Raw genomic sequence first — 23,012 nt, forward strand, 5'->3', positions numbered from 1 at the left:
CTGAGGAGTGGCTTCCGTCTGGCCACTACCATTAAAGGCCTGATTGGTGGAGTGCTGCAGAGATGGTTGTCCTTCTGGAAGGTTGTCCCATTTCCACAGAGGAACTCTAGAGCTCTGTCAGAGTGACCATTAGGCTCTTGGTCACCTCCCTGAAAAAGGCCCTTCTTCCCCAATTGCTCAGTTTGGCCGGGCGGCAAGCTCTAGAGTCATGGTGGTTCCAAACTTCTTCCATTTAAGAATGTTAGAGGCCATTGTGTTTTTTGGGGACCTTCAATGCAGCAGAATGTTTTTCTACCCTTCTCCAGATCTGCACCTCGACACAATCCTGTCTTGGACCTCTACCGACAATTTATTCGACCACATGGCTTGGTTTTTTCTCTGACATGCACTGTCAACTATGGGACTTTATTTACATGTGTGTGCCATTCCAAATCATGTCCAATTAATATAATTTACCACGTGGACTCCAATCAAGTTGTAGAAACATCAAGGATGACCAATGGAAAAAGAATGCATCGGAGCTCAATTTTGAGTCTCATAGCAAAGGGTCTGAATATTTATGTAAATAAGGTATTTGTTATTTTTTCTAAAAATCCTGTTTTCGCTTTCTCATTATAGGGTATTGTGTGTAGATTGATGAGGAAAACAATTAATTTAATACATTTTATAATAAGGCTGTAACTAAACAAAATGTGGAAAAAGTGAAGGGGTCTGAATACTTCCCGAATGCGCTGTATAATGCTTCTTAATGTAATTTCTGCTCGGCATCAGACTAATTTTGTGCTTCAGTTGCACTTCTCCACTCTGGATGAAAATTCATGAACAGGCATTCTATCAACAGACAGTGCTCTGACTGATGTGTAGCTCCTTTTCTCTCCAGCCTCTAGTAAAATGCAAGATTAACTTCAAGCAAAACATTAGGAAATGTAGCTGGCACCATTCTTTCTATCATAAACATATGTTGGACCATTCATAGTTATTTGCAAAAAAGGCCTTGCTTTTTCACTCTAAGAATTTACTTGTGTTGCACTTCTGTTGTCAGCTGATGAAAATTAAGCTATTTTCTTGCTCCTACCTATCTCTCTGATTTGGTCCTGCCATACATACCTACACATACGCTATGGTCACAAGACGCAGGCCTCCTAATTGTCCCTAGAATTTCTAAGCAAACAGCTGGAGGCAGGGCTTTCTCCTATAGAGCTCCATTTTTATGGAACGGTCTGCCTACCCATGTCAGAGACGCAAACTCGGTCTCAACCTTTAAGTCTTTACTGAAGACTCATCTCTTCAGTGGGTCATATGACTGGGTGTAGTCTGGCCCAGGAGTGGGAAGGTGAACGGAAAGGCTCTGGAGCAACGAACCACCCTTGCTGTCTCTGCATGGCCGGTTCCCCTCTTTCCACTGGGATTCTCTGCCTCTAACCCTATTACAGGTGCTGAGTCACTGGCTTACTGGGGCTCTCTCATGCCGTCCCTGGAAGGGGTGCGTCACCTGAGTGGGTTGATTCACTGATGTGGTCATCCTGTCTGGGTTGACGCCCCCCCTTGGGTTGTGCCATGGCGGAGATCTTTGCGGGCTATACTCAGCTTTGTCTCAGGATGGTAAGTTGGTGGTTGAAGATATCCCTCTAGTGGTGTGGGGGCTGTGCTTTGGCAAAGTGGGTGGGGTTATATCCTTCCTGTTTGGCCCTGTCCGGGGGTGTCCTCGGATGGGGCCACAGTGTCTCCTGACCCCTCCTGTCTCAGCCTCCAGTATTTATGCTGCAGTAGTTTATGTGTCGGGGGGCTGGGGTCAGTTTGTTATATCTGGAGTACTTCTCCTGTCCAATTCGGTGTCCTGTGTGAATCTAAGTGTGTGTTCTCTAATTCTCTCCTTCTCTCTCTCGGAGGACCATGCCCCAGGACTACCTGACATGATGACTCCTTGCTGTCCCCAGTCCACCTGGCCGTGCTGCTGCTCCAGTTTCAACTGTTCTGCTTTATTATTATTCGACCATGCTGGTCATTTATGAACATTTGAACATCTTGGCCATGTTCTGTTATAATCTCTACCCGGCACAGCCAGAAGAGGACTGGCCACCCCACATAGCCTGGTTCCTCTCTAGGTTTCTTCCTAGATTTTGGCCTTTCTAGGGAGTTTTTCCTAACCACCGTGCTTCTACACCTGCATTGCTTGCTGTTTGGGGTTTTAGGCTGGGTTTCTGTACAGCACTTTGAGATATCAGCTGATGTACGAAGGGCTATATAAATAAATTTGATTTGAAAAAATAAATTTGATTTGATTTCTTCCGAATATGTTGCACTAATGTTGCACTAATTTTCTGTGAAAGAAAACTATAGTTGCATGCCCCTGATCACTCTAGTTAAGCAACAACAAAAGAATACTGTTGACATTCTATATAAAACACAGGTGAAATGCTTTTTAAAAAAACTGATTTTTTGATCTGCGTTTTGAAAATAAAAAATAGCCAACTGAGAGGGGAAGCTGGTTTAATGACTGATATTAGATTATGTAAATAGAGACTAATATTATTATCTCCTATCCCCCTTCCTTGCGCATATACATTTGTAGGTTTTAGACCCAAATAGACTGACCAACTTTATGCACAAATGCACAGAAAATAAACATGCAGTGCTGCTTCAAGCATTGCCCTCCATATAGCCTGCTTGCATATACTACACAAAATGATAATTTGTGTTAGTTATGCCACAAGCAATGGATTATCCATAATTTATTATCTTAGTGTTTTTATATGTATTTTTCACTTTTCTTCCTGACAGGTAAGCAAATAGATAGGCTCCTGTGCATTTATTTATCTGGGGTAGTCCACATCTGTAACACTTCCCACTGTTTTCTAGTGAGTCCTGGGATACATAAAAGCAATACAAAACAGTCACTATATATGTGTTGTATCTAACTATCTGCAACTATATATATATATATATAGTTGCAGATAGTTAGATACAACACATATATATATATATATATATATATAGTTGCAGATAGTTAGATACAACACATATTTCTTTATCCCTCTCCCAATATATGCAGTTATTATAAGCTGGGTGGTTGAGCCCTGAATTCTGATTGGCTGAAAGCCATGGTATATCAGACCGTATACCACCGGGTATGACAAAATATTTAGTTGTACTGCTCTAATTACATTGGTAACCAGTTTATAATAGCATTAAGGCTCCTCGGGGGTTTGTGATATATGGCCGATATACCACGGCTACGGGCTTTGTCCACGCACTCCGAGTTGCGTGTTATGAACAGCCCTTAGCCGCGGTATATTGGCCATATACCAAACCTCCTCTGGCCTTATTGCTTAATTATATAATTAATATTGTTGTAACAACCACCTAAATCATGGAACCTGTCAGATCTTTTGCAACAATGTATCAATAATTGGCCACAAGGCCTTTGTTTTGAAAGCATTTACATTGATTATTTATATATGCATCACGCTGTGCTCGAGTCGTCGACTGGACTGTGCTGTGTGCTTCTGGCTGCTTACTGTAATGCAGAGATACTTTTGAGGAGATGGTAAACTCCATTGGAATCGTATTACCGCCTATAGTGTACGTTGCCCAACTATGGCAATGCATTCTGGACGCTATCTCAAAAAATCTAACATTTGCATGAATTTCGTCAACAAGAATCACAACATTACAAGTATTATCCAAGACGTTAGATACGTTACTTGGTATCTGTAATATTGTATAGCTTTGGAATCGTGACATTGCGTACTTCCGCGGAAAATAGGCACGTTTCTCGACTCATACCCCGAATTTGAGAAGGAATTGTGTGACGATTGGTTTAGCAACCATGTGACCCAACATGACAACGTGAACACGATTGGTCGGCAGTCTGCTGGGGTCCATTTATTGCCAAATGGTATTCATATCTCCACCTTTCTGTAATATCTCTGCTGTAGATATATTGACAGGGGACCGCGGGGACAAAAACACTGTTGGCAGTGCAGAAAGGACGAGAGAAGGCTGCTGGAGCCGTCCAGGAGATTTTATTGTTTTGCATTTTAACTAACAAGGCTTTTCGGCAAATATATATCTTTCCAACTTCAGCTACAGTGATAGCTAAGTTTGGAAAGGAGAAAGGGGAGCTTTGGAGTGGGTTTATCGAAAATTCAATGAACCGAGTATCGCCTGCATCGAAAGCCTGTACAAAGGGAAATAAATATTGACTAAATTATTTTGAGAAAAAAAAATACAAATGGATAACGCGGGACCTAAGAAACGTTATTGTGGTAGGTCAATTTGATATTTTCAGTGCTTTTAAAAAGGACTCATTCAAATTGAATATTTGATTAAGTATTGACAACTGCCGATTTATTGACCACAGTTGTTCCGTTATCAACAAAGAATCTCAAACATAATTTCCCTTGCAGAATCTGTCCAATCTTTCTTCACATCGCCAAAGTTTCTTATTTACCTTGGACATGCCCTCTCCACATGGGTAAGTGAATCAAAAGTAGCCAATACAAAATGTCACAACCATTGTAAACCATTAATTTAAAATAATGTTTAGGTAGGCTATCACCCTAATTACTCATCATAGTTGGGTCATTTGACAAAATCTTATAGCTTATTTATGTTTTAGAATAGGTACACACGTCGGGAATATGTATATAGGCTATTTCCCATCTCTTTGGGTAAATTTTTCTTGAAAAAAAAGACATTGATCAAGTCCAATGGCACGTCATTAGACACATGAATGTTTCCTTATAATGTGCGATGGTCTATACAATATTTATTATGTCATGGTATTTCTAAATCAGGTAATTGCATTATTAAGGTCATGCTTCTTTTGTGTACAGTCCTTGACAGTAGACCATTATTAATTTATATAGGAAATCTTTATATAGGCTCGATAGTAGGCTAGGATCATGTTTCTGCAAGCATTATCCATATACTGTAGCCCTACTGTGCAGTACATTTTAACAGCTGGTTGCAACCTGGTCTCAGAGCATTTCTTGTTATTCTGTACATAAATCCAAGACACTCCATTTAGTATAATATGTTACGTTTCGTATGGTGTGTATTCATTTGTGGCGGTCCAGCACCCATTTCATATGATATGTTGCAAATGACAATTCGTATTATATGTTACGGATTAGAACAATGTACAATGTTACAAATTTGCCAAACATACTATATGGTGTGAATTTGGAAAATGTATGATATGTTACGAATTCTAGATAGATGGCTAACGTTAGCTAGGCTAGGGGTTAAGGTTAGAGTTAAGTTTAGGAGTCAGGTTAAAGGGTTATCTAAAAGTGTTAGGGTTAGCTAACATGGTAAGTAGTTACAAAGTAACAAAAAAAGTAGTACGTAGTTGAAAAGTTGCCTGTGATGAGATTCTAACTCACAACCTTTAGGTTGCTAAACATTCACATTATACACCCACCCATCCAACTTTTGGGGGGGGCCTTATGTAACCATACCAAACGTAACATATCATAATAACTTTAGTGTGCCAGATTTACATTTTCCATGTTACGTCAAAGCTATGAAACCAGGTTGCTGGTTGAAACAACAATGTAACATGCATGTATTTGTAGGGAGATCGTATGTGGAATTTCGCTGTAGCTGTATTTCTGGTGGGGCTGTATGGCAATAGCCTCCTGCTCACGGCTGTGTACGGATTGGTGGTGGCAGGGTCAGTCCTGCTGCTCGGAGCCATTATCGGTGACTGGGTGGATAAAAACCCCAGACTCAAAGGTATGTAGCCATAAGTAGGCCTACTCTACAGTCAGTGTTTCTGAACAGAACTGAATACAGAGAACATGAATAAGCAATATACAGTCTCAAAACATTAGTAAATCGTTAATTTTGTTTTGGGTTAGAACTTTTGGGGAATGTGTTGATTTAGATGGAAATTGGAATGATTCTCTATTCGAGACCATTAAAATAACTTGATGCGTCTTGGTGATTTCTTCATAAATCAATTGTTTATGACCAACCCTACATCTCTAATGCTTGTCCTCTAATTTGATAGTGGCCCAGACTTCACTGGTTGTCCAGAACTGTGCCGTCATACTGTGTGGGATCCTCTTGATGGTGGTTTTCCAGTTCAAAGAACAGCTATCAGAGTTATATAATGGATGGGTTCTGGTAAGATTCCATTGCCTCAACTCTCTCATACTGTCATTTTAAACTTAGAATTGAATGGTTATTTGCAGCAGAAGCATTTACCCATTTGATAAGTACAACGTGACCTTCGTCTAATATGATCTGTAATTTAAAACAACCTTTACACATCAGTTCAGCCTCTGGACAGTAGCCTAGGCTACACATTGAATAATGTCTGAAAGCTTTCTTCACTATGCCTTTGAAATGAGCGACATCAGTATTTTATACTCAGACCTCGAGTTCACTCAATTACCTCGCATTTGAAACAGAAAGCCATGTCTTGCATGAGTTGCGATCAAGAGAAAATTGTTTGATTCTTAAGATTACACAAAGATTTGCCAGGAAACATGTTTGGCTTCTTGAAGGGGCTCCTTCTTTTGGTTGAATGTGTAGATCGGGTCCAAATGAGCAGATTCAATTTACATTGTCCAGCAAGACTTTGTCCCAAGGAAGAAATGCTGGGCCTTGTTTTTTGTTAATAAAATAAGACTGTTGCAATAGCGAATTTTACAATCTGCTGGCTGCTACACTATCAGGATCATGAAAGTGTCTCTCACGTGGTGCATTGTGGGACAAATCTTGTTTTTGTGAAGGGGCCCTTGGTTTTTGAGAGAGGGGGTTGCTGTAAGTTCTCTGGTATGTGTGTTTCTGGAGATGGGGGAGAAACAGGAGATTGAGTGTCTTGTTCATGACTGTGTAGTCAGCGGGTTCTTCTAGGGCTGTCATGTGAAGTCTAGAAATGCTGCTTAACCAGTTGAGCCAATCCATCTGTATTCCTCTGGCCAGAACAGCTGCAACCATAATATACACAACAAAAAACAGCAGGCCTGTTTGTTTCACTCTTACACTGGCTGATAGTATGCTAAGCTGAACAATAGTAGTTTTTTTCTCGTTGTTGTCGTGTAAGTGCTAGCTATAGAGGTCGACCGATTATTATTTTAATTTAATATAATACATATGGGCTTTTGGATGGGTGTTCTTAAGGTGAATCCACAGGTTGGTGGTATTTTTTGATTTAGCCGTTGCAGACCCCATGTTTACATCTTTATCACAAATAAGACACCTTGCTTTCCCTGGTGCCAATTCCATGTAATAGTCCCACACTGGTGCTCTGCTTTTCTCTGCCATCTGTAAAACATACACACAGCTCTGAAGTGACAATGATACTGAAGAGTCTGCTTAGGGGACAAATACTCTCAACTGTTTGAATAAAAATAGAGTTTAAGTTACCTGTGATGAATGTTGAAATCAAAAACTCATTTCTATATGCAGGAAATCCTATTTTAATAATGGACATGGTAAGAATTGACTACCAAAGTGCGAGTCATAATTCCCATGACACCTAGCAAAATCTGAAAAGCGGTTCCTTCATTCATTTATTCCATAGGATATTTTTAGATTCACTTAAAATAAGGTCTGCGTTTCGTGTAGGCTTACACCACCTTGCCAATTTTATAACTGTAGATATCCATAGGACAAGGTAACTGATCAATATTGGCTAAATATAAGCGAAGATCATTTTTTTTGTAGAGTGGATTTATGAAAATATTTTGACAAACGTTACCTTATCCTAGTGAGATTTACACGGGTATCAAAACGCCGAGGCGGTTTAAGCCTGCACGAAACACAGACCTTATTTGAAGTAGATCAAGACATTCAAGACATGAACGGTAAAATAACGAAGGAACCCCTTTCAAGTTCAGCCGCAAGTTATTATAGGAATGATAACGCGTCGACTATCTCTCTAAACCATATACCTTTGACTATTACGAGCCTGCTGCTGCCTACCACCCCTCAGTCAGACTGCTCTATAAAATCATAGACTTAACTATAATAAACACACAGAAATACGAGCCTTAGGTCAAATCCGGAAACTATTACCTCGAAAACAAAACGTTTATTCCGTTCTGTATTTTATCTAATGGGTGGCATCCATGAGTCTAAATATTTCTGTTACATTGCACAACCTTCAATGTTATGTCATAATTACGTAAAATTCTGGCAAATTAGTTCGCAATGAGCCAGGCGGCCCAAACTGTTGCATATACCCTGACTCTGCGTGCAATGAATGCAAGAGAAGAGACAATTTCACCCGGTTAATATTGCCTGCTAACCTGGATTTCTTTTAGCTCAATATGCAGGTTTAAAAATATATACTTGTGTATTGATTTTAAGAAAGGCATTGATGCTTATGGTTAAGTACACAATTGGAGCAACGAAGGTCGTTGATTGATTGTTTTTTATAAGATAAGTTTATTGCTAGTTAGCAACTTACCTTGGCTTACTGCATTCGCGTAACAGGCAGGCTCCTCGTGAGCCAGGTGGTTAGAGCGTTGGACTAGTTAAGTGCAAGATTGGATCCCCCGAGCTGACAAGGTAAAAATCTTTCATTCTGCCCCTGAACAGGCAGTTAACCCACCGTTCCTAGGCATTAATTGAAAATAGGAATGTGTTCTTAACTGACTTGCCTAGTTAAATAAAGATGAAATAAAAGGTGTAAAAAATAAATAAAAAGGCAAAATCGACGCCCAAAAATACAGATTTCCGATTGTTATGAAAACTTGAAATCAGCCCCAATTAAATCGGTCGACCTCTAGTTCGAATCCATGCTGTATCACATCCTGCCATGATTGGGAGTCCCATAGGGCGGCGCACAATTGGCTCAGCGTTGTCCGGGTTTGGCCGGGGTAGGCCATCATTGTAAATAAGAATTTGTTCTTAAAACGGACTTGCCTAGTTAAATAAAAATGTTAAATAAAAAAAGAGAAATAGAGCATGTGTAGTCTTTTGATAATAGAAAGGAAGTTGTCTAGGCCATTTACTGTATGTCTGTTTTAGATTACGGGGATATAATCTACATGCACGCAGCAGCTTCCACACTTTAACCTCTAGATGCCGTTTTCTATTGTACCCTTGGAATTATCAAAAGGTGGGTTGGGCCTTTGTATGTAAGAGAGCAGCATTCCCTTTCTGTTTATTTGCAAAGTGCTCCTGTAGAAACTTTCGATGTATCTGACACTCGTACTGCATTTTATTGTTTTGACCTTGACAAGAGCACAGGATTGCATAGTGCTAGAGGGTCCAAAGGTGGCTTCTGATTTAGGTAGAGAGCCCTGCACAATACAAAACACACACTTGAATACAAAATATGATAATAAAAAAAAATATATATATATAAAACTAGCTTGTAGTTTTTATGCTCCACAGATGTGGAATATGTTGCAAGGGAGGCTTGAATGCCCTTTAGGGACTTTAGAGTAATAGTGGGGGATGTTCTAAGTGAAGATATATATATATATATATATATATATATATTTTTTTTTTATCATATTTTGTATTCAAGTGTGTGTTTTGTATTGTGCAGGGCTCATTTGAAAGAGACTTGGTCTCCATGACACCCTGTTAAAATAAAGATGAACACATTTAAAAAAAAAAGTAAAAAAGTAAAAAAAGAAAGTAAGATCACATGTTGAGGCCAAAAATATCACACTGGAAACTTTGTTCATGTTTCGATTTTTCAAAAGTAAATTTATAAAGTTCACTTGTATGTTTTGATTTTTACCTAAGCGATCAATAATGTTTTTGTTTTCATGGTTTTCAGACATGCTGCTATATCTTGGTCATCTCCATTGCCAACATTGCTAACTTGGCCAGTACTGCCATGTCCATTACCATCCAGAGAGACTGGGTGGTGGTTGTGGCTGGACAGGACAGCAGCAAGCTGGCAGGTCAGTCTCCTTGGGAAACCATCACCAAGCGATTGGCCTCGTGACCGGGCATTTATCTCCTTGCAGTGGCGTGACTTTGAACCCAACCAAAGCAAATCACTAATTGTTATTTTATAACTTCCCCAGTTTCACCTTGGTTTACAAACGCTATCAAACAGATTAACACAGTAAAAATGCAACACTTCCGAACATCTAATCTCAAAGGAATTTTTTCACAAGCCATAAAGACCCACAGTTCACAATAACCAGAGCTATGTGCTACAGTTTGCTTACCTGCACCATTGAAGTCAATTGACCTTCAGGAAATCTATAAAAATCCCTGTCATATGAATTTGCTTTTCCTGTGGATAATGGACAATAAAATAATTCTGCTCTTCTTCAATAGATATGAATGCCACAGTACGGATCATCGATCAGCTAACAAACATCCTGGCGCCTATGTTGGTGGGCCAGATCATGGCTTTCTGCTCCAACTTTATTGGCTGCGGCTTCATTGTCGGCTGGAACCTGTGCTCTATGTGCTTGGAGTACTGTCTGCTGTGGAAAGTCTACCAGAAAACTCCAGCACTGGCCATGAAGGCTGTCAAGAAAGACGACTACCAGGAACTGAAACGACTGAACTCCCCAAAAGGTATGTTCTAGCCCTCCAGTTCTCTGAAACATCAATGAACATCACTGATAGATATCATGTCTTAACATCAGTGTTCTTGTGAAATATTGCAACAAAAAAATGTAAACCAAATAGAAATCTTTTTTTTTTTTAAAGAAAGACTAAATGCTGAGATCTGGGCCCGTATCAACAAAGTGTCTCAGTGTAGGAGCGCTGAGCTAGGATCCGTTTTGCCTTATAGATGACAATGAATTAGTCTTGATTAAAGCTCAATATTAAATTAAAATCTCCCTACGATCATATCTAAGCCAATGTGACACCAATGTCTATGAAACTTTGCAAATCAACTTGGCAATACAAAACAACCCCCACCTCATCATAAGCAGTCCGGCCGTTACCGAGAATCACATAGCAGATAACAGGGTCGTTAACATTAGGAAAAAAATAACATTTCTTGCCCCGACCTAGCTCAATATCTATCTAGGCGTCAGATGAGAACGAGACTAGTGTCCATAAAGTGATCATTAGACTTGATCATGATCATCACCTTCCGGACTGAATATGTTTGTAGGTGTAACAGTTTTGATTACATTTATAATTTAAAAATTACTCTCATGTGCTCATTTCTGTCCATTAACCTGTTGTAACACCCCATCCTGGGTCCGGGAGCGTAATCATCAACTGACCCTAATTAGCATAACGCAACGCACATAAATATTCTAGAAAATATTCCTATTCATGAAAATCACATGTGAAATATATTGAAACACAGCTTAGCCTTTTAATCACCCTGTCATCTCAGATTTTCAAAATATGCTTTACAGCCAAAGCAAGACAAGCATTTGTGTAAGTTTATCGATAGCCTAGCATAGCATTATGTCCAGCTAGCAGCAGGTAACTTGGTCACGAAAATCAGAAAAGCAATCAACTTAAATTGTTTACCTTTGATGAGCTTCGGATGTTTTCACTCACGAGACTCCCAGTTAGATAGCAAATGTTCCTTTTTTCCCAAAATATTATTTTTTTGGCGAAATAGCTCCCTTTGTTCTTCTTGTTTGGCTGAGAAATCGACCTGAAATTGCGGTCACGACAACGCCGAAAAATATTCCAAATTAGCTCCATAATATCGACAGAAACATGGCAAACGTTGTTTATAATCAATCCTCAAGGTGTTTTTCAAATATCTATCCGATAATATATCCACCGGGACAATTGGTTTTTCAGTAGGAGTGAAAGGAAAAATGGCTACCTCTGTATTTTACGCGAGAATCACTCAGAGCCATCAGGTGACCACATACACAATGTAGCCCCTTATGGCTAGTCTTCAACATAAATGCGTAAAAAGACGTCACAATGCTGTAGACACCTTGGGGAATACGTAGAAAGTGTAAGCACATTCGTAGCCCATTCACAGCCATATAAGGAGTCATTGACATGAAGCGCTTTCAAAAAAACGTCAGAGTGTTTTCTATCCAAAGCTGTCAATTATATGCATAGTCGAGCATCTTGTCGTGACAAAATATCCCGTTTAAAACGGGAACGTTTTTTATCCAAAACTTAAAATACTGCCCCTAGAGTCGCAACAGGTTAAGTCATAGGTTAACAGGTTAAGTCAGTTCCACATTAAATGTTTGATTTGTTCAATAATATCTATTAATTATGTCCAAAGAGCTACTTTTGTTAGCACGTTTGGTGAACAAATCCAAAGTCATGAAGCGCGTTCCCTAGTTAAAGACATGTCAAAAAGTTCCGTTACTGTCCGTAGAAACATGTCAAACGATATATGGAATCAATCAAACTTCAATAATATTCCAACCAGAGAACTCCTTTGTCTTCAGAAAAGCAAAGGAATGCAGCTACCTCATGTGAAATGCGCGTGACCAGCGCATGACTGCTGGCAGACCTCTGACTCATTTCTCTCTCATTCGGTCCCATTTCACAGTAGAATCCTCAAACAAGTTTCTAAAGAAGCCTTAGGAAGTGCAACATAACCAATATCCCACGGTGTATTCAATAGGGGCTGGGTTGAAAATCGACCAACCTCAGATTTCCCACTTCCTGTTTGTATTTCTTCAGGTTTTTGCCTGCCATATGAGTTCTGTTATACTCACATACATCATTCAAACAGTTTTAGAAACTGCAGAGTGTCTTCTATCCAATAGTAATAATGATATGCATATTTTAGCAACTGGGACTGAGGAGCAGGCAGTTTACTCTGGGCACCTTTCATCCAAGCTACTCAATACTGCTCCTACAGTCATAAGAAGTTTTTAAACCACTCAAGTGTTGCTTCTAGCAGTATGCGTCGGGTCATTGTCCTGCTGGAAGGTGAACCTCCGTCCCAGTCTCAAATCTCAGGAAGACTAAAACAGGTTTCCCTCAAGAATTTCCATGTATTTCGCGCCATCCATCATTCCTTCAATTCTGGCCTGTTTCCCAGTCCCTGCCGATGGAAAACCATTCTCGGGGTGATGAGAGGTGTTGGGTTTGCACCAGACATAGCGTTTTCCTTGATGGCCAAAAAGTCCCACATGCCTTTCGGCGAACACCAAACGTGTTTGCTTATTTCTTTCTTTAAACATTGTTTTTTTTGGCCACTCTTCCATTAAGCCCAGCTGTGGAGCTTTACCGCTCCTTCAGCGTTATCTTTGGTCTCTTTGTTGCCTCTCTGATTAATGCCCTCCTTGCCTGGTCTGTGGGTTTGGTGGGTGGCCCTCTCTTGGCAGGTTTGTTCTGGTGTCATATTCTTTACATTTTTTAAGAATGGATTTAACGGTGCCCTGTGGGATGTTCAAAGTTTCAGATATTTTTTAATAACGTTGTCCCTGACCGGTTTGGAGAGCTCCTTTGTCTTCATGGTGCCGCTTGCTTGGTGGTGCCCCTTGCTTAGTGGTGTTGCAGTCATCGCGTCAAGTGGTCACATGAGTTTTGCTTGCGCAACAGAATTTGGACAGCCATTGTTTTTCCCTTCTCCTACTGTGAGACATTTGCGTTTGATATATTATCGATTATATATTTTAAAAACAACCTGAGGATTGATTATAAAAAACATTTGACATGTGTCTGTGGACATAATGGAAACTATTTGGAATTTTCGTCTGCGTTGTCGTGACTGCTCTTTTCTGAACATAACGCGACAAACAAATGGAGGTATTTTGGATATAAAAATCATCTTTATGGAACAAACGGAACATTTGTTGTGTAACTGGGAGTCTCGTGAGTGAAAACATCCAAAGGTAAACGATTAATTTTATTGCTTTTCTGATTTTCGTGACCGAGCTACCTGATGCTAAGTGTACTTAATGTTTTATTGTGCGATCGATAAACTTACAAACGCTTGGATTAAAGCATAATTTCAAAATCTGACACGACAGGTGGATTAACAAAAGGCTAAGCTGTGTTTTCCTATATTGCACTTGTGATTTCATAAATATTACTATAAATATTTATATTCATTGTATGTAGTGCTATGCTATTCAGCGGTAGTTGATGACTCTTATCCCGTTAGGGGGATTGCAGCCATAACAGGTTAAATGGAGTGTTTTCAACAAATCAACTGTTTTAAACTGTCTTTTTACAAAGCAAGATAAATAAACTTTCAATCAGTACTGAATGAATGAACAAAATAATTTTGGAACAAACGATTCCTGACTGTCCCTTTTTAAAATGGTCTGTCGATGTCAATATGTTAAGACTAGGGTTCATAGTGTAATGGTTAGAGCTACCGCCTGTGGATCAACTTTTTCGTAGCAGTAGGTTAGAATAATTAGGTTAATGGTTAGCGAAAAATGCTCTCCTAACCTGCTATAAAAAGTAACTTGTATCGAAGCGCCGTGTTTTTAGGGAGTCCTGTCCGTGGACGATGAAATCAAGGCCAGAAAAAATATACGTCGGTGTAGGTTCCCTTTGTGGGAAGTAGCCATCAACAAGTAAAAAACTGGAGGGGGCTCTGGAAGGCTCTCCTCAGTCATCCAATTTATTCAGTACTTTGAGAGTGACTTACAGGAACTTGTATCTGCTTATAATGTAAAGCAGCTGTCGATATTCACCCCCCTCCCTTTTTAAAAGGGAGAATCCATGTGTTTTGCATAAATGCAAATAGACAATAGCCAGGTTATATAGACAATAGCCTGGTTTCCCGATATTGATGGAACTTAAGCTTAAGACTGTTATAACAATCCATCGTTTCTATAAACGGCCAAAGAACTTGCATGCGTTTCCCAAAACACCACGTAGGGAAAACTTTCAATAAGTGTTAGAGCATGTCAATATCCTAATAGGATCGAAAGAAAGGCTGTGCTGCTCTCGGATCAGCGTTCTCCATTCAAATCGTACCTTAACATTAGGTACTGGCAACGGATCAGCTCCTAGAGAGAAATGATCACCTATGGCTGCAAATAATTAGGCGGCTTATTCCAATGCTTAGGCTATACACTGAATATTTAGGCTATGCACATGAATGACACATTGTGCACGTTAAGCCTGCAAATCCATGAAATTGAGACAAAAAGTAGACTGCTTACAATTAGCAAAATATAACTCAATTGAACATGAAATTGATTTAAATATATAGACCTATACTCTACTTACTTACTCTACTCATTTTAAGGCAGTCATGGATTATTTTATACGCTTTGCTGGTTTATAACAATTGCAAAGACATTGGCAACTTTGTACTGTAGTAAGCTTCGTTCAGAAGTTATTGTGGTCATAGAGATAGAATCAATGTGTTTATCTATGTTTAGCTGAGAATATTGTGTGTATAAAGTGACACAAGGGCAAAAAATGTATCCCAGTTAGCTGTTCAATGAGTGGTCAGAGGCCATCTGTAAATAAGTGTTTTAAGTGCAATTTCAGTAACGATCAGAGATTTAACGATGCACCTACAAAGGTTCTGATGATGAACTTAGCCTTAAGACGCTTTTGGGAAACCGGGCCCTTTTTTATTTAACTAGGCAAGTCAGTTAAGAACAAATTCTTATTTTCAATGACGGCCTAGGAACAGTGGGTTAACTGCCTGTTCGGGGGCAGAACGACAGATTTGTACCTTGTCTGCTCGGGGATTTGAACTTGCAACCTTTTGGTCACTAGTCCAACGCTCTAACCACTAGGCTACCCTGCCACCCTAATTTGAGACACATTTTTAAAAATACCTTTTGCATGTGGAAATGTTGTAGAAATTGTGTAATCACCATGGGAAAAAGAGTTTAAGTGAGAGAAGTAGGGATTAGTCTGAAAGAAATTCATGAGCAGCACAATGCCTACTCCACCCGTGCTCTTCCAAGGTTTTCCAGCCCGCAGCTTTGACCTATTACAGTAGCTATGCTGCTCTATTGTACTTTAAATAATGCGTATGCAGGTTGCTTAAGATTCAAATGGACAGATCCTAGGTCAGCACTCCTGCTGAGACACTGTGGATACGGGCCCTGATCTGTGTAGTGTGTGGCCCAAAAACTCATGTCTATCTGCTCTTCTTCCTGTGGTCTGCAGAGCTAGAGAACGGCCAGGGCCCAGTGGAGGGCTCCCAGCTCATGAACGAGACTGCTGTCGTCAAGGCTGACTCTCCCAGGAAGACTGGCTGCTGCTACCAGATGGCGGAGCCCCTGCGCACCATCCGCGATGGCTGGGTGGCCTACTACAACCAGTCCATCTTCTTCGCTGGCATGTCCCTGGCTTTCCTCTACATGACAGTGCTGGGCTTTGACTGCATTACTACAGGCTATGCCTACATGCAGGGCCTCAACGGCTCTGTGCTCAGCCTGCTGATGGGCGCCTCAGCCGTGTCGGGCATCTGTGGCACGGTGGCCTTTACCTGGGTTCGCAAGAGCTGTGGCCTGATCCGCACAGGCTTCATCTCGGGTGTGGTGCAGCTCTCCTGCCTAATGCTGTGCGTGGCGTCCGTCTTCGCACCGGGCAGCCCCTTTGACCTCAGTGTCTCGCCTTTCCAGGACATCTATAGCCACCTGACTGGGAAGAGCAGCGCCCTGCCGGAGGCCGCCTACCCGACTAGCGTGCTAACCATCGATGGTCAGGGTCTGCCGGTTAATAGTTCGACCGTGCCGCCCACCGAGGAACTGCCGCCTCTGCAGTCCTACATGTCAGTCAGCCTGCTGTTTTCTGGGGTCATTGCTGCTAGAATTGGTGAGTTACTCGAAAGTCCACATTGGGAAAAGAACTCAATGAGTGCTACTATGTTAAGTTACGCTGGCACAGAAGTCTAAAACAATGCGGCACATCATTCCGTAGCGCATGAACTTTGTTGTATAAGGCAGGGGTTCCCAAACGTTATGGAGGCGGGGACCCCTTTTGCGATAGCAAAATCAGAACACAACTCCCAACTTTAGAATGCGCTAAAAATAGCATACAAAGAGTTTTACTAGGACTGCTGCAGTGCATGCATGGCTAGACTAACCAAGTCTCGGGCCCTGGGATTTTTTTTTTTAAAAGACTCCCTCTTCCCAACGGAGAAAATGTGCAATTTAGCAGCTAATTTCCTCTCCGTCTCATTCGTAGCCAATTTTGAGGCTAATTTCCTGTAACTCTACAGATTTTGCCATAGGGTAGAAAGAACGTTTTGCAGTTTTAAAGCTTAAAATTAGGAAGGAAATACAGGAAGTACTGAGTTGAAAATGGAGTAACTGTGGATCACTGTGAGCCTCCCAGGCCATCCCTCTATGGGTAAATTGTAGATTAATATGACATTGTATTGCACCCTCTAAACTTTTTCCACAGACCCCACATTTGGTTATTCTGTTTTGGCTAGAAATATTTATTTATTTAAAAATGAAAAAATTGAGATCAGACCTCTCCAGCTTAGGAACCACTGGTATAAGGCAGCAGCCACCACTTCGCGGGAAGTCGGCTCCAGTCGGCCAGCCTTTGATAGTAGATAATGATTATTAAATCACTATGATTATGAAATCATTATGGTTATTTTTCTATTGCTTTTATGTGGCCGTAAAAATGCCATTCTGAATGACTGCTGTGCCGTCATCCCCTCTGCAGGTCTATGGTCCTTTGACTTAACCGTGACCCAGCTCATCCAAGAGAATGTGATCGAGTCGGAGAGGGGACTGATCAACGGCGTCCAGAACTCCATGAACTACCTCCTAGACCTTCTGCATTTCATCATGGTGATTCTGGCGCCCAACCCAGAGGCCTTCGGCCTGCTCGTCATCCTCTCCGTCTCATTCGTGGCTATGGGCCACATAATGTACTTCAGGTTTGCCTTTAAGAGCCTCGGGCGGCGCCTCTTCCTCTGCTGCTCTCCAGAGCAGCAGACTCAGGCCCTCCCCGGCTCTCCCTCCTTGCTTCCCACCACGGTGTAACCCATTAAAGAGACTCTTTCCCTGCTTACAGCTCTGCCTGCAGTACAAATACCCCCTTCTCCTCCAGCCCCCTAGTCATCAACCTAAACATGCTTGTAGCCCCGGCAGGACTAATGTATTTACTTTTGCGCCTTACCCTAGCAGGTGCTGTCCTTTGTCATTGTAGATAGCATTTACCGTTCGATGAGGGAGGGTAGTGCGGCCGCAGACATAGAGAAGGAGTCTCTCTCAGACAAACAACCCAGATCATGAGGTCATAAGTGTCACAAAAATACCACTTCCCTACTTCCAATATTTAAAATGTGCAGTCTTGTCATGCATTCAGCTTAAAAGCTAAATTAAAATGTGGAAAATTGCAGGTATTGCCACTTGCAGTTACTACGGTTACAGCTGGGTACTGCTCAAGTATGTGCTAGTGCTGTTTGCATCTCATTACAGCTCTGCATCAGCCGTGGGATTCCCATTCCCACTTTGAAGCCATTTGTTTCTCAGTAGTTTATTGGTGCTATAAATAATTTGTGTAGCATTTGTTATTTCAGCTTTAGTAATTAATGCTTTAGATGATCAGTTCTTGCTCATTTCTCTTTAATACATGGTTATAAGGGTTATGCAATTGTATTTATTCAAGGAACGCAAATACTTATGTTTATCTATACATGGCGTGTACAAAATATTAGGAACACCTGCTCTTTCTATGACGGACTGACCAGGTGAACGTTACAATCCTTATTGGTGATACCTAAATCCACTTCAAAGACAGGTTAAAGAAGGATTTTAAGCCATGAGATAGACATGGATTGTGTGTGTGCCATGGAGGGTGATTAGGCAAGACAAAATATTGAAGTTCCTTTGAACGGGGTATTGTAGTAGATGCCAGGTGCACCGGTTTGAGTGTGTCAAGAACTGCAACGCTGCTGGGTTTTTCACGCTCAACAATTTCCCGTGTGTATCAAGAATAGTCCACCACCCAAAGGACAGCCAGCCAACTTGACAACTGTGGGAAGCACTGGAGGAGCAGCATCCCTGTGGAACGCTTGACACATTGTAGAGTCCATGCACCAACTGATTGAGGCTGTTCTGAGGGCGTGCAACTCAATATTAGGCAGGTATTCCTAATGTTTTGTACACTCAGGTGTATATTCTCAATGTGTCACCACTATTGTCTTTCTCACCCAACGTTGGTGCTAATGTACTAGCTATAGCAAACAGCTGGAAAACTGTGCAAAAAACATTAAAAAACAAACATTAACAACGCACTCAATGACCAAAGTGGACCTTCTTATATAGCTTAAAGGAAGTGAGGGGAAAACCGGTTTGTTACATTTTGTTTGAGCATTCCAAATATTTTTTGATGTGAAGTGACAGTGAAACTTGTATAAGCTCATTAACGCTATTGTAGACACTTGTGTACACTTAAGATCTCGACCCCCTCCCCGCAATTCTCTTAACTATAGTATAACAATGTAAACTACTAGTTATTTGTCATAATTGATTCCTACACAGGTATTCACACGCCTTGTCTTTTTCCACATTGTGTGTTACAGCTTGATTTCAAATTGAGATTGTGTTTCTAGCCTACACACAATACCCCATATTGTCAGTGGAATTGTTTCACATTTTCAAATTAAAAATGAAAAGCTGAAATGTCGAGTCAATAAGAATTCAACCCCTTTGTTATGGCAAGCCTAAATAAGTTCAGGAGTAAAAATGTGCTTAACAAGTCGCATGGACTCACTGTGTACAATGAGTTTAACATAATTTTTTAAACGACTAACTCACCTCTGTACCCCACACATCCAAATCATTTTAAGGCCGCTCAGTCGAGCAGTGAATATCAAACAGATTCAACCACAAAGACCAGCAAGGTTTTCCAATGCCTCAAAAAGAAGGGCACCTATTGGTAGATGGGCAAAAATGTTTAAAAAAAAGCAGATGTTGAATATCCCTTTGAGCATGGTGAAGTTATTAATTACACTTTTGATGGTGTATCAATACACGCAGTCACTACAAAGATACAGGCATCCTTCTTAACTCAGTTGCCGTAGTGGAAGGAAACCGCTCTGGGTTTTCAGCATGAGGCCAATGGTGACTTTAAAACCACTAGTTTAAAGGCTGTGAAATGATAAAACTGAGGATGGATCAACAGCAATACAAACAAAATTGACAAAGTGAAAAGGAAGCCTGTACTGAATAAAACATAGTTGTGTTGTTTGTGGTAAATCCAATACATTAAAGTACCAATCTCCATATTTTCAAGCATAGTAGTGGCTGCATCATGTTATGGGTATGCTTGTAATAGTTAAGGACTGGATAGTACAACAACAAAAAAGAAACAGAATGAAGCCAAACAGGCAAAATCAGTGGAAAACCTGGTTGTCCGCTTTCCAACATACACTGGGAGATTAATGCACCTTTCAGCAGGACAATAACCGAAAACACAAGGCCAAATCTACAATGGAATTGCTTACCAAGAAGAGGGTGAATGTGACCGAGTTACAGTTGACATATCTAATTGAAAATCAAATGGCAAGACCTGAAAATGGTTGTCTTGCAATGATCAACAACCAATTTGTAAAAGCTTGAAGAATTTTGAAAATAATAAAAATGGGCAAATGTTGCACAATCCAGACGTGGAAAGCGTAGACTTACCAAGAAAAGCTCACAGCTGTAATCACTGCCAAAAGGTACAGGGGTATGGATACTTACGGAAACTATATATATAAATGTTTTCATTTTGTCATTGTGGGGTATTGTGTAGATGGCGAAGAGGAAAAAGTAAAACATTTTGAATTCAGGCTGTAACAATGTGGAATAAGTCAAGGGGTATGAATAATTTAAGTGATTGTACTATGTCCATAATAATGGCTGAGCTCCTGCCTCCCCACTTTGAGGTTAACTGAAGGACTTTTAGTTTCCTGGCGGGCCCATGATACCGAGCCATCATTACGCTAAGCTCTGCCACAAATGCATACACACAGCGCAATCGTAAACCCAGACACAAGGTGAGCATGAAAAACCGTACCACCTTTTTCCTGTGGGCGGCTTTCAAAATCCCTCCCAAGTGTACCTGTGATTTTCCTCTCTTCCCCCCTAAGTCAAGCAGACCTCCCCACCTCATATTCACTTGCCAGAGTAGAATGTCAGCATCTTCAGGTTGTCTCAGCTGGCCAAGGACTGCCATTACACCAACCAGGTGGTTGCCAGGCAGAACTGTACGTTTGTAGCTCTTGGAGCTCTCCAACACCACTAAAATGTTTGCAGAGGCCTTTTTTTTATGTGGTTTGACTCACTAATACTCACATGTTCACAATAGACAATGGTTATTACCTCTGCCCATGAAAACCATGGCTGAGATTTTGTTATGAAAATATTAGGATTGGTGCAGAGAATAGGCACAGCACTTTAAGAGAACAGTGAGGCCTTTCTTTACATCTGCCTACAAGAGCCTTTTAATACACCGCCCAGAGCTAGAGTCAGACAGGGCTGCAGGTTTGTGGAACTGCAGCTGGTGTTCTGTAGAGAAATGGCAGGAACTGAGCTCTATGTTGATGTTTGACATGGGTTACCCCTCAAATGTAAAGTAAGCACATTCTCCAGAAAATAACAGCGCATTTGTTCTTAACATTAATTCAGGAATACTTCATACAAGGCAATTTTATATTTTTAATATAACAATTGCCGTCAATTGATAGACTATTTGATACACTGTACTGGATGTACATTTTTTGTAGTTGAACATTGTCAGATTGTCGTCTTTAAATGTTGGTCTTGTTTTTAAATGTTTTTATATAAGTGTTAACTTCTCAATTAGCAAATAAATGTTTTCTGAACGATTTGTGAAATTTCTCTGCCTCGTGTTTACAAAGCAATGCTCTCATGCATAATAGTAATGGGATTTTGTTGTTGATTGTTACAGTTAAATATTTTTTATTTTTTTGCTACTGTATGTAGTGTACACTAGTCCTGGTCGGCTGTACCTGCATCAAAACTCTGGTATTTTTCATCCTATAGCATCTTTTTAAAACAGCGAGCCAAAATATTTTCAGGACTTATTTCCCTGACAGATCAAAACTAGTTGTTTTCTCATGCTCTCGTCTCTCTGCAGCAGACATAGTGAGCTAAATGTTTGGAACATCAAATCACAATACATATGGAATCATGAGAACTGCAATACATTTCGTATTGGCACATCGTAAGGTCCCTAGCAATTCCCAGCCCTAATGCATAAACCAAGAAAATCACGAGTACACTGTTCCAATGGACCATAATGTACTGTCCATAATCTCCCATCATTGTTAAATACAGAAAAAGCATTGTTAGATAATCTGTTTAAAACAAAATATTGAATCATTGTGAAATCATTATGTAATCACAGCTTGCAACGTAAATTGAGATGTTTGGATGCAAGAACTATATTCACTTCATATGAGTGGAGGACAGTTATACAGCTTGTATTGCATGAGCTCTGAAATAAATAAAACGTCTTTACACTGTCTCGTTGGTGTTTTATGTTATCACAGGAACCAAATCATTGTACTGTATAAGAAGACTGCAGCCATTTTAAGAGGCCCCCTCAGTCAGTTCCTAGTCCCCAGTTCTCTAGCTCTGGCCAGGCCGCCACTGTGCAGGTTCAAATTCCACAGGGGTTAGTCCCTAATTTGCCCCAGAAGCCCCTTTGACAGCCAGTGTTAAATGGACTGACTGGCTAAGCTGAGCTGTATGATCTAGACCTGTGTGCTTGCAGGCGAAAGACAAAGAGTGACCTGGTTTCCCACAACATGAGTGACAGATTGGGCAGAACAGACCCGTGTGACCAGTAGGTCGACTGGCTTTTTTGGATTTGCATCAGCGCCGCCTGTCCCCCAATTGCTCACAAGCTCTCTAAGAGGCCCAGTGCATTATATTGACACACTGCCCAACAGTTACAAACGCTCCTCCTGGCCTTGAGGGTTTAAGGGGAAAAGTGCACTTTAAGAAGTCCAATGTCTACTTAAATTAACTAAGACTCCAGATAAAACAAACATGCAGAAGATTTGAGTTTGTTTCCTCAGATAATGTCACACTGATCTTAAGAACCATCAACATACAAAATAGAATCTTAATAGTTCCGATTTATTCCATATTTCCTGCTAAATTAACCCCTTCTTTAAAAATAAGGAGCACAGTGACCTATGGCCGGCCTGACATTGCCGA

The 23,012-nt window shown here is 40.6% G+C and overlaps 1 protein-coding gene across 1 annotated transcript; it reads left to right on the forward strand.

Annotated features, from left to right (window-relative positions):
- The first annotated feature begins 3,937 nt into the window (after nt 1-3,937).
- Nucleotides 3,938-22,312, forward strand: LOC135547136 (solute carrier family 40 member 1-like). Its single transcript, XM_064975845.1, has 8 exons — nt 3,938-4,268; nt 4,410-4,477; nt 5,583-5,742; nt 6,020-6,135; nt 9,755-9,881; nt 10,267-10,512; nt 15,982-16,632; nt 17,497-22,312. The coding sequence occupies exons 1-8, from the start codon at nt 4,235-4,237 to the stop codon at nt 17,817-17,819; spliced, it is 1,725 nt and encodes a 574-aa protein (XP_064831917.1). The 5' UTR covers nt 3,938-4,234; the 3' UTR covers nt 17,820-22,312.
- Nucleotides 22,313-23,012: the final 700 nt, after the last annotated feature.

The sequence above is a fragment of the Oncorhynchus masou genome, chromosome 10 (genome assembly GCF_036934945.1).
Source record: "Oncorhynchus masou masou isolate Uvic2021 chromosome 10, UVic_Omas_1.1, whole genome shotgun sequence".
NCBI classification, from domain to species: Eukaryota; Metazoa; Chordata; class Actinopteri; order Salmoniformes; family Salmonidae; genus Oncorhynchus; species Oncorhynchus masou.

Coding starts and splice junctions, on each gene's coding strand:
- LOC135547136 (XM_064975845.1), top strand. CDS start 4,235: ATGGATAACGCGGGACCTAAGAAACGTTATTGTG. Junction 5,743..6,019: donor TAAAAACCCCAGACTCAAAG/GTATGTAGCCAT, acceptor CTAATTTGATAG/TGGCCCAGACTTCACTGGTT. Junction 9,882..10,266: donor GGACAGCAGCAAGCTGGCAG/GTCAGTCTCCTT, acceptor CTTCTTCAATAG/ATATGAATGCCACAGTACGG.